This window comes from Zeugodacus cucurbitae, chromosome 6 (genome assembly GCF_028554725.1).
Source record: "Zeugodacus cucurbitae isolate PBARC_wt_2022May chromosome 6, idZeuCucr1.2, whole genome shotgun sequence".
Lineage (NCBI taxonomy): Eukaryota > Metazoa > Arthropoda > Insecta > Diptera > Tephritidae > Zeugodacus > Zeugodacus cucurbitae.
Window position 1 is genome coordinate 44168181 of NC_071671.1, and position 16473 is coordinate 44184653.

Genomic DNA, 16473 nt, shown 5'->3' on the forward strand with positions numbered 1-16473 from the left:
CGAATGCATTGTGCGGCGGCGCAGTCAGTCTTGTGTTAACTATGCAGCCGCAAATATTGGTCAGGTAATTGAAAGAGTTGCAACAGCAACAACCACAACAACAAGAGCAACAATAGCAACAACAAAGTGCACATTCAAACACGCATAAACATAGTTTAGTAGTGATTACTGTGTTACGCTGAGGCAATTGCGGCGATGAGGCGGTGAATTTTTCAATTAGTTTAAATATCGTGTTACATGTGGCACACAAAATGATGATCACAATGCGCGTAGATATACCTACATATAGACGTATGTCTATGTGTCCATAATCAAATGTATTTTCCATATTTTGATTGAATCCATAAAATTATGATCTAATAAAATGATAAAATTGTTATTTTGAAATGCAATTTACTTGCAACGAAGTGCTGCAAGTTGTCTGCAGAAAAAAATGTAAACCAAATGTACACGGTCTGGAGGGAAAATTATTGAAAAGTTTTCAAAATAATTTGTATAATTTTTCTTGCTAGTTTTTGAAGGCCATACATCTTTTTATTCGACACATTTGACTAGTAACATCATCGATTATATTGTAGGCGATTCCCTCTTCTATTGTTTATATAATTTGTTCTCAGATTTCTGTTAGATACTTGGCCCTTTGAATGATTACTACCGATTAAATTCGAGGTCCATTCTGGTTACGTCCACCCGACTGTCGTGGGAACGGAAGCTCCGAATGTCATTTTCTTACTGAGAGAATTTCACTATTAGTTTACACTTTTTTGTGTTCGTCAAAAATCGATCTTAAGCCCGCGAGAGAAACTTTATGAATCATATCCTCTCCTCCTTATACATTTCTCTTAAATAAAGCGTAAGGCTTATTTTCAAATATACTTTTCATACGACACAAACCTGATGACTCGTTCAATACCGAATCGATGCAAAAATAATAATTATTTTTTAAAGTAGATATAAGCTCCGGAGGTTTATTATCGCATTTTATAGAAACACAGGTTAATCGTGCAGTGTCGACATCTAACTATAATGTCTTTAGTCCCTCGATTTTTCACCCTAACTTTAAATGGTGCGCGCGACTATAGTCTTTACTCGTTCGCTTTAAATCGAGCAGCAGCCGGATTCATTTCAAAAATGCATTTGATGAACGAAAATCCATAAGTTGGTTAAGGCTAAAGACCACTAATAATTAATATTTGAACTTGACAAACGAAGTCATTAAACTACTCTCGTTAACCCATCAAGTATTGCGGTTGAATGCTTTGCACCTCTCTCTCATCTACATGTGTAATTAGACAATGGATTTATTTTTATCACTTACCTCGACATGGTCCCGGATAAGCGACAGCAACTGACCGTCCACTTTTGCAAATCATTCGATTTATATCACAAACACTACGATACGTCTTGCCATCGACACCGCAGACTGCGCGCGTCGGATCGATTGGCAGCGCTGCAATGGCGGCCGCATCGTCGTCGGGGCAATCAATTTTACAAGCAATACAATGGGGTATTGTGTATTGATCTTCGACGCATGTTTGACCGTTGAGACATTTCACGCCGTTACATGATGCTGGAAAGTTACAATAAAAATTTGTTTTTAAATTTATGAAATTATTTAACTTTGGGTTTCTCCAATAATATTTAAAAAATATTTTTTTGAATAAGCGTTAGGATCTACTTATTTCATATTTGAAAGTTGTGATCCTGCTGTTCCAAAGGAAGTTTTGAGGTTGTAAATATTAAAACCCTTTAAAAAGGAGTAATTCTAAGACCCTTGAATCTATTGCTACTTCCATGCAATACCAATTTCGCAACATGTCTGTATGTATTTGGGTAATTTACAAAAATATTTGAAGGCAACAACCAACAGGCTGTAAAATTAACAACAACTACAAACAACGCTAAAGTTGCTAAAAATAGACACACACGTTTTTCTTTTAATTTGTTTTGCCATGCGCAGCCAACCATCGATTCAAATTGAATCATATTACAACAACATTAGCGCCAAGTCAAACTACAGATGGTAAGGAGTTGAGAAAAATTAACAAAAACAAAAACAAAAACACCAATAGTAAATAATAATAAAATGAAAACAACAACAGCAACATGAACAACTAGTATAACCAGCGAATCATCACTCGTTTGCAACTAATAAACTGTCAAATTTATCATTGAACATTGCAGCGAAGCGGCAACGCCTTGGCGCCATCTGTGACACCAGCAAAATTGCAATATAATTTTTCATGAAATTATTTTTACGCATCGCAAACAGCGACCGACGACAGAGGCGGACGGTCGCGGATGGCCGAAAAGCCACAAGTGGCATTGGCGATTTGTTGTTGCAATCTTTGGTCGATTTCTGTTGGCAGTTGGTTGGTTGGTCGAGCTGGCGACATTGTCCACATATCTATCGTTGTTGTTGTCATTTTTGTTGCTAAGTTTTTTATTGTTGTCATGGCTCGTGGCAACGTCATTAGTTGTGGCGGCTGCAATAATAATAACAGCAACAACAACAATAGCAATTGCATTGCCAGCTATTGCTTTCACAGTTGTTGTTGTAACTGTTGTCGTGTTGTTAAGTTGTAGCTGCAACATATTCGGCACGCGTTAAATGCTGCTTACATTCGTTGTACAACAACATTACAGGCACATTGCAATGCCATCAGCAATGGTTGCCAAGCGCTGGAAACGCACCGCGTCGCCTTCTGATTCAATCAGAGTGCAACAAGTATTTTTCCATCGGAAAATTACAGACTCAACTTGGATTATCTTTATTACCGATTTGAGCGCACTCTGGCCGTCGTCCGAATGGCTTCCTGCTGCATAAGCATATGCAAATGTATGAGCAGATGCATGCGAGCCGGCAACGATCAGCACACACCATATGTCTGTATATAAAATTATTTGTTATTGTTTTTTTATTTTTATGAAGTCAACACAAATATTTAATTTATAACCATTTTTGTTTTGCCTCGCAACGGATTTGCCACGATGCCAGGTGCATGGGCAAGGCATGTGTCGTACTTCCTGCGTTGCGCGATCATACCAACAATTCATACAGGGAGTATTGATCGTAGCTCCTGCTCCTCATTTCATTTCATGACAGAAATAAATTAGTGCTTCTCCGAGGGCCTCTCGCTGATAAAGCTCTTTTCGCTCTATAATTTTTGTTTTTCGTAATTTGGAATTTGAACCTAATACCTACCTATACCAAGCCTTGCATCTGTATAGGCTATAGAAAAGTCTCTTTTTCTTCGACTTCTTGACAGATTCTAAGGTATTCATAGGTATGATACCCCAGTCTGTTGGCGTGTCTTTCAGTCAGACAGTGACCTGTTAGCGCTCCAAGTAGGGTTCTTATGTCATTATTTTTAATTTTCAATAGTCGGCATGTGCGATCGGAAATCCAGGTCAAGTTTTTCTGTTTATTGCGTAAATCAGGAATTGTTTCCACATAGGATCAACTATATCTACAACATGTTTGTCGATTAAACATTTGCACGTAGCCAGAGGCATACTATATATTCCCTGTTAATCGAAATCTAACTGTAAGGTGCCCAGGCTGACACGTTCAAATGCTTTGCAGTTTCAAGAAATATCTCTTTATTCTGGAATCCATTGCATGCCCACTTATCGTGAAATATGATGTTAGCTCAAGGCATTCTTTTACTATCTTCGATGAGATACTAAGAGACTTTTGTGATTTTAAAACCGATTGGTTATCTGTGAATATAAATATTTTTCTTCTTCTATGCACTCTTCTTGACAGAACGAGAAGGCTCCAATCAATTCAAGTATCTTTGCTTGGAAAACACTGTAGTAATCTGGTAGCCGGAAGGCGATTCTTGTATCTAATATTTCTGCAAAGACATCACCCCCACTCGTTTGTCTAGTTTCTTACTTATCCCTAAGTATTTATCTAGTCGTACTTATATCACTTCTCTCTAGAGGGCAAGGCAGTATTGAGGAACAAATTTGGAGTCACTTCTGAAAGCTTACGAAAGTCCGTGAAATTTGTTAAAAACTGAAAATTGCTGAGTATATTAGAATGTCCATAATTGCAGCTAACTGGTAGGGAGTAGTTAGTTGCAGTAGTTATTAGTTATTGCTTTACTAAGAGTTGCATCAAAGCCGGAACCAGTCCAGATTTTTATCACACACTAGCCTTAGTATTTAACCAACTTATCTCACAAGCTTCAGGCTCAAAGTTCTTTTTCGATATTTAAGGGTTTTGAGCCATCCTTAGTAGTTTAGAATTGTTAAGTGGTAGTATAGAATTGTTAAGTGGTGCTCTTTCTGAAAATATGGTAGTCAAACCTAATTACGCACACTAGAACTCGTAAAGTCATGCTAATCATAGCTCTCTAAAACATATCTTCCTGATAAGATTGTATATATATGATTGTATTAATGTGGAAGATAAATTGGTGAAATTATGTGTTGCCCTGCATTATTCATATCATAAATATTTCAAGACGTTTTTCTACTAGACTATTATAATAACTTTTCTTTTTTGGTAATGAGAAACAATTTCAAAATCTATACTCACTTCGACAATGTCCGCGATATGCAACAGCCAGCGTTGGATTATTGGTGCGACAAGCGCGCTTCTTCAACTGACATTCCGTATTGTAAGTGCGACCATCTGTACCACAAACAGGGTGTGGACCATGAAAATTTTCTACCTATTGAAAATATAATCGAAATAAAAAAATTTTTAGTTTCATTAAAGAAAACATGATAATAGACATCGATAGAGCTTCTTAAAATAATTTTTACACTAAATTAGTCGGGTGAATCTGTCTGAGCAAGATTTTTGTTTAAGAAACTGATCGAAACAGCTAATCTTGATGCATATGTGAAAATACTATGTGGAGTTGCCCTTGTGGAGTTGCCCTTGTGCTATTGACCATTTTGACGGCGCCACTTATATATACTTCCAGTATATATATATATATATGCAGTACTTTCCGAACCCAAATATTTCCTTAACAAAAGAACACCAGCATTTTGAACAAGACTATCCATTAGAGATTCAAACACAAAAATCGTAAAAAAAGGAAATGAAATATTCACGTGAAACTCACCGCTACTTCAAATTGGCGATTCGGGAATCCGTAGACATTGAAATCCTCGTATATGCCATCCAGTAGTGTCGAGTCATCCGAATTAAGAGATGATTTGCCAACTTCAGCAGCAACACCTCCATCGACAACACCAACACCAACAGCATCGGCACCGGCACCAACACCGAAAAATGCCTCAGACGATGCGCCGGTTTTTTGCATTCTCACCGGCGACGACGGCGATGATTTTGCAATATGACTTCCGTGATTTAATAAACGACGATCATCAGACGGCGACATGGAATTTACGGGAGTGGTAGCAGCTGTTGTCTGCCACTCCATTGTCGTTGTTGTTGTTGGTATTATGGGCGTTTGTGATGCCGCCGCTGTTGTTGTTGTTGCTATGTTATCGTTGTTGTGCTGCGCGCCCGACGAGGATGTTGCAGACGATGATGTACGCGTGCGCACATTGTTGTCATTGTTGTTAGCATTGTGATCCTTTAGCTTCTTGTGTTTCTTGTGTGCGCGATGATTGTGCTGATGGCCATTCTGTTGTTGCTGCTGTTGTTGTTGTTGTTGTTGCTTCTGATGTTTGCGTTTGCGTTGCTGATGGTGATGACGTTCACGTTGTTGTCTACCGCCGTCAATGTTGTGCTTACCTTTGCCTTTATTGCCATTGTAGTTGCCATTGTTGCTGTTGCTGTTGCTGGCACTATTAACATTCACCGTATCGCCTGGTGGCAGCAACACCTCCTCGTGATTTGGTGCGTTCTCGAGCCGTCTGGCATTTGAAGCGCTCGCGGATGGCTGTGCTGCTGCTGCAGCCGCCGCCAGTTGGAAACGTTTTATTATGGCGAAATTGTTGTTGTTGCTGTTCTCCTGCTGGCGCTTGCCGAGCTCCATTTCATTTTCATGTTGTCTTCGCTTCTTGTTGTGATTTGAATTTTTATTTGCTTTATGTCTAGACGGCAAATTGAAGCTTCTTCGTGACTCCAACGGGGTTCTTGTTGAATCATCGCTACTACGCCGATGATTGCCCGTTGATTCTTCCGCGCCAACGACGACGTCATCCAACCAATCACCCAAATCATCATCAATATCAAGAGTATCTTCATTATGCGCATCAGCATCCGCATCATCAGCAGCATCCTCATCATTGTCCTCGTCGTCTTCGTTGTTTTCGTCGTCATCGTCTTCGTCGTTGAATTCATCATCGAAATTATCACGATTAAAGTGGTTGTGATGTTTTCTGCTATTCATCCTTACATTACTAATAATCTGTATACGCTGTTGGACGGGTTTCTCGGTGTCATGTTCGACATTGGCCGTTATTAAAAGTCTTCCCGGTTTCTCTACACGTCTACTTAACTGAGGCTTCTGTTGGCTTTGACTTTGCATTAGAATCAGTTTTCTTTGGTTTTGGTTTTGATTTTGTATTTGCATTTGCATTTGGTGTTCAACACCTAAATTAACATTTGTAATTTCGCTACTTAAACTACGTATGTCGCGTGGCGATTTGCCTTCGTTGAAGAAAGCCGAAGCGCTGTCGCCCTCAACGGCTTCTTTACCGCCAACACCGAAAGCGCCAGTCACAATGTGTCTATTCATTCGCAACTGTTCACTGTGTGGTTCGTGTCCACGATAAATCTTCGGTTGCCCCCTTTGCTTATGTCGCTTGGCCGCGCCGCACTCCGGTGCGCAGACACACTTCGGACGGCCCTTGCGCTTGACACACTTCTTATTCCAACCGCATTGCATGCTCTTGCAACTTACTGAAATCGGAATAAGGTTTGATGTAAGAAGGGTTGTTAGATACAATGGAAGAAGCCCGTACTTATTAATATAAAACTAAAACTCTATATCATATATACTATAATATATCTTAAAGATTCCTAGTTAGTTTTTATAGAACCCAGTTACTTACGCGCACAAGGTGAACAGGTCATTCCATCACCAACGGTTGTTGTGAAGAAGAACTCTACATCGGTAACATCACGATCCGTGTAGAAGAGCTCCGGATAACGGCAACACTCGGCTTTGGTGCTGTTCCGCAAGTAAATCTCGCTACATTTGCCATTACTTTGTGACGAACGCCAGCAGGCGCCGGCTGAAAGGAGGAATAAAATCAATAGATTGGGGATAAAACCAATAATGGACAGTAAATAATGAAATAAGAATAAAGTAAATACTTTCTAAGATCGAGAGCTAAGATAGATAGCAGACACGTAAATTTGGTATCCCCGCCAAACTAATTTCGCTGCGTAAGCTGACGTTGTGCAAAAGCTCCGTCATAATTGGGAAGGATCTCTTTGAACCGTTCGATACCAAACGAGGCTTCAGACAAGGTGACTCTCTATCGTGTAACTTCTTCAACTTGATGCTGCAAAAAATAATACGAACTGCAGAGCTAATCAGAGAAGGGTATACAGCTGTTGGCGTACTCCAAAGGTTTTGATATCATTGGAGGCAACAACCGCGCCATTTTTTCTGCTTTTTTTCCGTCTGGATAATGAAGCGAAGCGAATGGGTCTGGAGGTGAATGAGGACAAGATGAAATATCTCCTATCATCATAACTTTGAAGTCGTATCAACAACACCAGCAATGTCAGCCTCGAAATCCAGCGCAGCATCACTCTTGCCAGCAGGTGATACTTTGGACTGAGTAGGCAATTGAAAAGTAAAGTCCTCTCTCGATGAACCAACATCAAACTCCACATGTCGATTATCATTCCTGTCTTGCTGTAAGGTGCAGAAGCGTGGACGATAACCAGAAAAGTAAAGTCTTCTTTCGACGAACCCAAATCAAACTCTACAAGTCGGTTATCATTTCCGTTGTTGTTGTAACGATTATCTATCCCTGCCGGAACAGAAAGCATAAATCTAATTGTCGTCGAGGTCATCTAACGAGAGGCCCAGGAAACATGCTGTTTCGACGGGGTCGGACCAAAGGGTGTTAGATGAATAGGGTTCGTTTGTCATGCAAAAAGGTGGTTAGTGTCTTGCGGGGACTTGTTGCATGCAGGACATGTATGTTGTATGTCGGGGTTCAGTCTAGATAAGTAGGATTTTAACCTGTTACAATATCCAGATCGAAGTTGCGCAAGGGTCACTCTAGTGTTACGCGCCAACTTGAGCTCTTCGTCTGCTAACGGTGATGGTTTGTTTCCAAGGACACCATTCACTGGAAGGTAGTCAAAGAAGGTGTTAATAGATCCACTGTGAATGGCGTTTAGAGCGTGTCTGAAACTGTTTGCGTCCGCAGTCTGGTCGGTGTATTGTTCAAGATCTTTGACGTTTTGTACGAGTGACCTCTTGATGCACCAGGGAGGCGGTTCTGCTTCCAGCAAATCATTTCCGTCTTGCTGTGCGGTGCAGAACGACACCAGGAGTTTTCGAGCAAGATTAACGGTCCCTTAAACATTGACAACGGCGAATACCGCAGACGATGGAACGATGAGCTATACGAGTAATACGACGACATTGACATAGTTCAGCGAATAAAAAGACAGCGGCTTCGCTGGCTGGGTCATGTTGTTCGAATGAATGAAAACACTCCAGCTCTGAAAGTGTTCGATGCAGTACCCGCTGGAGTAAGCCGCGGAAGAGGTCGACCTCCACTCCGTTGGTGAGACCACGTGGAAAGTTACTTGGCAGCACTTGGAATTTCGAAATGGCACCAAACTGTAAAACGGAAAAATGAATGGCGCGCTCTGGTGGATTCTGCTATAATCGGCGGCTAAACGGTTTATACGCCAATTACATGCATATAGAAACTGTTAATTTATTGTTATTTTTACAAGCAAACCGTTTACTCAGGTAAAACCCTTCTTCCGGTGTCGTCTGAGATATGATAAATACAATTCGAAATAAATAAAAATAGATATCAATAAACAAATCACTTATAGATTTAGCAGTTGAAGCTAAGTTACCAGGCGCCTTTGCGAGCGTAAACAAGCGTGAATGCGCGGTTATTAATTCCCACGCGCGGCTGCCATTCATCTCGCAGAAACTCATAGAGTGCAAAAATAGACGATATAAATATGCAAATGCTAAATATACACAACAAATCTAGGCACACATACATACATACCTACTCGTACATAAACGAGTATTAGCGTGATAATTTATTAACGGCTCAGGATCATTTCGATTGCGTTGGCCGTAAACGGAATTTGCCTATGCCACAAATCGACACGCTTGGCCATAAACCTCTCGTCTCGTCTCTTCTATTTTCTATTCTCGTTCATTTGTTTATGTCTGCCAATTTTTATGAGTAAATTATATATTATAAGCGATTTATTTGTTTTTGATTTCGCGGAATCAACAAATTTTTGACTGAATGATTGGATTTGTTGCAGATTCTCTATGATTTTTCCCACAGCTATTAAGTGCTAAAGAGTGCTTATATTTTACCTAAGAAACCGGTTGATTCATTGATGATTTGGGTGAAATGTCGTAAACAAAATAAATACTAGAGATGATATGTTTCACCAGAAGCGGTGACATGTTTGTGAAAAAAGGGATGGTTTAAGGTTACGGATATTAAAAACTACAAAATCCGAAAGCGACTACAGAGAGACGGATACAATTCAGATTTAATTAATTTGAACTTATTAAATAGCGAACAAATAGTATGACAAAGTATAACAAAGCTACGAGTGGAAGGAATTACTCTCCGATCTTTTAGAAGATTCGGTGAAGATCTGCATTAACTGCTATGCTGTTAGCTGAATAAATGCATATCGGTTGGAACTTAAAGACACCAAATTTTCTATATGGAGAATTCTCCAGCTTTCACAAATTAAACCCGGTTTATTTCATCCATCAGTTCCGTGATCAATATAACAAAAAACAACAGATAGAAAACAATAGAATGTATATTTGTCAACTCTGTTGTTTTTGATTTGATGATTAATTTATTATTATTTTCTTTATCGGCGTAGATTATAGCCGCTGTGTATACACTGTGGGTACTATATCACACACTTTAAACCTGGTATATTTTCGTTCATTCAGACAACACGACCTAGCCAGCCCAGACCATAAATCTTCCACAAAACATTTCTCTCGAAGACTTGATATCGTCCTTGCTCCTGCACCATAAAGCAAGACAGGAATGATAAGGCCCTTGTAGAGTTTGGGTTTTCTTCGTCAGACAGATTTACCACAATACAAATATGTTGTTCAGAATATAATCTTAGAAATTACATGTCTATTGAAACTGTTGGGGGAGTTTTAATAACGATGTTACTATAATCTATCGCCTCCTTCGTATTATCTAAACTCAAGCGAATGATTCGAGACAAATATTGGGGACTCCAACAAACTCAAACAGATCTATAGTGGCAAAAAATAAGAAAATATATAACTAACTAATAGAGAGAGATCGAATCACCATCGAGTTCTAATATAGAATATTCGATGAAAGTTTTTCGTAAGGATCATCAAGTGGTCGTTGGCATTTTAAAACATGCTTATATCTCAAAGTTAGGGCCAGTGAGCAACTTCTGTGAGTACTTTCAAAAATAGGAGAATAGGTCAGTCAAATCTGTCATGGGAAAGCTTTCGACAAACCTTGTATACAGTCCAATATTTGCAGGGCTCTCCATTTTCGTGGCTGGTTTATGAAGTCAAGGAGTATCTTTATAAATAGGCAGAGTGAATCAGGGGCCGTATCCGAAAAGAGTTGTAATAATGTAATAATTGATTATCTTCGGACAGATCCCACGACCTTTGAAGAATTTGTCCCGCGCTAGAGCCACCCGTCTCAAAGCTATTAGTCTCACCTGTCTAAGATTAATATAAATCACTTCCATATGCACTTTGTGCAGTCCACTTATTATACTACCGTTTTCACACCTGTAATTCATATAACCACTTTGCTGGTGGGCTCGTAAAACATTTGTCTACATTTGTCTAAATGACATGACGGCTGGGAATCAGTTAGGACATCAATGTCACTCATTAAGATGTAACGTCACACGCGCACACACTCAGTCGCGCGTACGCACTAACATGTCAATTATATGCATTCTCACAACAAACACAACCACAATAACAACAACAAACATTGATTACTCACCATCAACAAGAGGCGTCGCATTGAATGCCAATGCCATAAATAATATTGCCGCCAGTGTTGAGAGCACATTAATGCGTCCATTCCTGGCGCTGCCAGACGATGTGTGCCACCGTTGCAGCATTGTTGCTACTGCTGCTGTTGTTGTTGTTGCCGTTGCTTTTGCTGACAGCTGCGCGACCACCGGCGATAAATCTTGCCAATTGCTGTCATTGCAGCGACGGCTGCTTTGATTATACGCCAAACTGCGCGCATATAAACATAGCTGTTGCTGTTGTTGCTGCTGCTTTTGTTGTTGCTGTGGCGGCGCTAGCCGAGTTTGGCTGTCATGTTGACGCATCTGTCTTTGTGTCCATTGATGGAGACGCTGCGCTATTTGGCATCGCCCGGTTGACACTTTATCATAATTTCGCCGTTGATGGCTCGTGTCATCAAAGCTGCCGCCGTCGCCACCGCCACCGATGACTTGGCGGCTCTGCGTTAGCGCCACGCTGTCACTCGGGCGTCTGCCGTCGCGCGTATGGCAAGGTGTGTACGTCAGCAATTGGCCGACGAACAAAATAAATAATTTAAATATTAATTTAATTTCACATGTAATTCGTTTAGTGTTGATTATTTGATTAATTGCATTATTTAATGTATTTTTGGCATTAGCGCAGCGGTCTTCTGCCTCTGCCTCCGCGGCTGCAGCGCGCCGCTGTGGTTGGCGCACTCTTGACGTTGCGTGCGTATGCGTCATGCTCGTGTAGACTCTGCGCTTGTATTTGTAATTGGATTTGAGAAATGTTAGCGTATGCATTGTATTTGTTGTATTTGTAACGGATTTCATAAACCGTGCGATTTTGCACATTTTCACTGTTTTGTAATTTATGCGATTTTCGTGTGCTCAAGTGGCGAGTCTTGTTTCTTTGAATGCTGCGGAGAGTGCAGGTTTTCAAAGTGTTTGTCCCATCATAATTTTCACTGGAATGAAAACAAAAGTTGGACTATTATTAGATAAATATTTATAGAATTTTATAAAACTTAATATTCTAAAATGAGGTGAACCCGAGATTTTAACGTCCTTACTTAGACGAGTGGTTCGTTTTTGTTGCAAATGTTTTACTGTTATCCGTGAGATCTTGATGATATTATACACAGAATCTAGGATCGATATTGGCGAAACATGATGGGGAGATTTTGCTTTATTAGTTTAATTAAGCAATGGACGTCGCACCACCCACCTTAAGTGAAATTTAATAACTCTCATCTGTTTGACCGAGTTTAATCAAATTTTGTACAAAGCATCCTGCGGGGAATGCTGAGTTCTAAATATTGTGTAGCGTACATATGTGAGACTGCTATTAGGTTGGGATAAACAGGAACCCAGACATATGTCATTTGCTATACGAATTATTTGGACCGAAACAAACGAAAATGTAAGTGATGGTTATTTTTGTTTGACTCAATATTTGACTCGTATTTTTTAATTAAAATTTTCTCCTATTACTCCAAATTATTATTTTCAAAAAGCTTGGCCGATTTGATAACGCTTTTTGGCAATTTCAAATCATGCCTTCAAGTTCGTATTGCTGCGTAGGGCTTTTTATTCTTGTAGGGTTTGGAATAACAATCTTCTTGGATTTTCCGTTCGGAAACATTGATCGGAAAGTTTTCTGAATAAATCGGGTTGAAACAGTCGGGTCTTTCTTGGCATGCTCTCTAGTCCACTATTTTCCCATTTATTTTTTATCACTTTTTGGATTGTGGTCTTGCTCCTGGAATATTTTTCTGTGATTTTGTCTTACCATTGTCCAATGAAATGATCCTGAGCAATCATTTTTCACAAGTCAAAGATTATTACTACTAATTTGACATTTAACCAAAAAAAAAATCTTATAAGTATTGACCAAAACACTTTATTGAGATTAAAATGATGAAATTTAACCATTTTCAAGAAATATTGTTCTGTTAGATAATACCTATGAGGATGGTCTTAGTAAATAACAAGTAAGGAAAGGCTAAGTTCGGGTGCAACCGAACATTTTATACTCTCGCACTTTATTTAGAGATTTACCTATATTTTCGGTGAAAAATTACCCTTAGGCACTGAGTTCTTCATGTTTGATATCAGGGACCTTGAAAAGTCATGGTTCGATTTTGTCAATTTTTCCACAAGTGATGTCACAGCTCAAATACAGTATTTGTGTAAAGTTTTATTCCCCTATCTTCATTTGTTCCTAATGTATATATGTATTATAAAGTGAACGAATAAGAAGGATTCAAAATTGAGTTATTCGGGAAGTAGGCGTAGTTGTGAACCGATTTCGCCCACATAGCACCAGTGTCATCAGGGTGTCAAGAAAATATAATAAACCGAATTTCATTGAAATCTGTCGAGTAGTTCCTGAGATATGGTTTTTGACCCATAAGCCACGCCCATTTTCCATTTTGTAAAAAAATCTCAATGCAGCTTCCTTCTGTCATTCCTTATGTAAAATTTGGTGTTTCTGACATTTCTCGTTAGTGAGTTAACTCACTTTTAGTCATTTTCAACCTAACCTTTGTATGGAAGGTGGGCGTGGTTATTATCCGATCCATTTGGTGGGCGTGGCAGTGGTCCGATTCTGCCCATCTTCGAACTTAACCTTCCTATGGTGCCAAGGAATACGTGTTCCAAGTTTCATTATGATATTTCAATGTTTACTCAAGTTACAGCTTGCACGGACGGACAGACGGACATCCGGATTTGAACTTTACTCGTCACCCTGATCATTTTGGTATATATAACCTTATATCTAACTCGTTTAGTTTTAGGACTTACAAACAACCGTTATGTGGACAAAACTATAATACTCTCTTAGCAATTTTTGTTGCGAGAGTATAAAAATGTACAACTGGCATAATGAAAGTATTTTGTAAATTGTCGAAATACACAAATATTCACAATAAAGAAACTTAATTGACCGGTAAACGCGATTCGGAAAATGCTGGAATAAAATGCATAAATACATACACATACATACGACTTAAGCGCATATACACGTATGTATCTGTTATTAAACAAATACCACACGTTGGCATTGCGAATGCAATTTGACAGCAGCCGCGCAGAGCCAGTGAAAGAAACGCGAAAGCAGTAAAATGTCTAAAACAAAAACAAAAACGCAAAAAAATGCAAAAAATAAAATCGAAAATCCAAAGTCTGAATCATAACTAGTATGCATACGGCATAGGCGTGAGTGCATGTATTTCCTACCAAGTATGTCTGTCTGTCTGCGTATGTCCGAGCGTGTATTTGGCGCTGGTATGCATGCGCTTGAAACTTCGCCGGAGTTAAAAATAGCAACAACGTGAGGCAAAAGTGCGCTCATTGGCGGCCGGCAGCATTTTTGGAATGCCATAAACCAAGCGTTCGCAATGCAAGCGAAATGAGGAGGCGAACAGACAACAGGCAACAGACAGCAAACGGACATGCTGAGCTGAGCCGCGCCGGCCGGACGCGCAGCCAGGTGAGGGGGAAGGGGGGAGCGGCAATACAGGTAAGTCCAGACGCATGTGGGCTGACGGCTGCAAAACACACATACTTGAGTGAGTAGAGTCAGCCAGCTAGCCAACTAGCTGCGGCCAACCGACCAATGTTTGTCTGGTCAACTGGATGGCCTACGAATGACCATTGGCGCGTGCTCAAATGCGTTGGTGTTTGTTGTTTGACTACCTGCGTGTGTACGATTGTGCAACGCATCGGGGCAATACCAGCCAAGTGCAGTGCTGCTGCTGTGCTGCTTCGCATTAATGCAATAATTTTCGGTATATTCCAAGAAAGCTGTTTGGCCAGCACGTTATCGTCGTCGTCGTCGTCGTCGTCGTCGTCTTGCCACAACTTATGGACGTTACCGAACCGAAGAACCGGCCGGCCGGCCAGTCGGTCGTCCGCCCGCTCGGCTGCCGTCGTCGCAGTAGGTCGTTAATTGTTTACGAGGAAATGTAAAAGTGTGCATTTCAGCTTCATTATCAGAATCGAATGCGAGTGGCGCGTTGCCTGATGACTGCCAGCCGGCTGTCTGACTGTCTGCATGACTGTTTGGCTGCCTGTTGGCTAGCTGATTGGAAGCAAGCGTAATGGTCAGTGCTGCAGCTGCCGACGTCGTCTCTGCGGTCATTCAGCCAAAACAAGTCAACCAGCCGAGCAACCGGCCGGCCTTTAGACCGGTTGGCCGTTCACCAGACGCAAAATTTCTTGCGTTGGCGCGAAAAATACAAAGCTAATACAAATACAAACACAGAGGAAAATAAAATCAACAAAAAAAAAAAGCAAAAGCACCCAAGCACACACATATATACAGTTGTGTTTGAAATAATAGCAGTATATATGTTGAAGTGTGCAGTTGATGACGTCGTTGATGTGGTTATTTTTGTCACAAGCATTTGAGTTTTGCTCTTTGTTATTGTTATTATTGTTGCGTATGCACGGCAGCGTGACTAGCAGCGCACGCACGCACGCACTCATACACACACACATACGCAACGTGCAACACGTACGCCCTTGGCCACACTATAGTCTTCTTGGCTGCCGGTGTTTAGCAGTGAGCGCATGACTTGGGATTTTCTTTCTGTTTTGCGCTTCCAGCTACCATCTTTCCAGCCCAGACTTACTGGCTTTATAGTTAGTAAGCCATCAATGCTATGTTGCACATAGTAACATACGTACATATGTACTAGGTGCATTCATAGTGGACTGATAGGACTCACACATACATATATACATATATGCTTTCTGAAAGAAAACAATAAGTCCCAAGGGCCGCCAACTTGACCAGTAGCCGTTATTATGAGAGCAGTTTGTTGCGTCGGTGAGTTGCTACTGTTTCAAATTATCTCGTAATATGGTCAATGATTTAAGTTTTATTCCAGATTCCATTTGGTTTTATTTAAGAGGTTTATAACTGCTATAGACATAGCGCGTTTTCTTTTCTCGGTGAAAATGTAGCCTCTTTATATTTTATACATTATACACATGCCGCATTACCTCTTTGAATGTGTTCCATTTTTTACATGATAAAATAACAAAAAAAAAGTCACTCTATCATGCTGGTCAAAGCTCACTCACAAGTTGAAATCCCGTGTGTGGGACAGAATAAATGCAACATTTTTTGTGAAAAAACGCTAATATCTTTTTTTTTCTGGATGGAAAGTGCCATAACTAAGCCATAAATAAAGTTATTAAAGTTATATTTCGGATCGCACTAGAAAGGGGCATATTTATATGTTTTTTTTTTTTTTTGAAAAGTGGCAATTAAGCACTAGTGAAGATATCGAAACCGAACTTTGCACAAATACTGTATTTAT

The 16473-nt window shown here is 40.1% G+C and overlaps 1 protein-coding gene across 6 annotated transcripts in view; it reads right to left on the reverse strand.

The window, feature by feature from the left end:
- Positions 1–16473, reverse strand: part of LOC105209802 (uncharacterized) — a 56727-nt gene that overhangs the window by 17614 nt on the left and 22640 nt on the right. For all 6 annotated transcript variants that reach the window (XM_054233959.1, XM_054233958.1, XM_054233957.1 and 3 more), the window contains 5 exons: positions 11149–12108; positions 6991–7173; positions 5088–6838; positions 4550–4685; positions 1319–1570 (listed from right to left, as the gene is read on the reverse strand). In XM_054233959.1, the coding sequence (XP_054089934.1) occupies positions 1319–1570; positions 4550–4685; positions 5088–6838; positions 6991–7173; positions 11149–11995 (3169 nt within the window). In that variant the 5' untranslated portion in view covers positions 11996–12108. The remainder of the gene's footprint in view (positions 1–1318; positions 1571–4549; positions 4686–5087; positions 6839–6990; positions 7174–11148; positions 12109–16473) is intronic.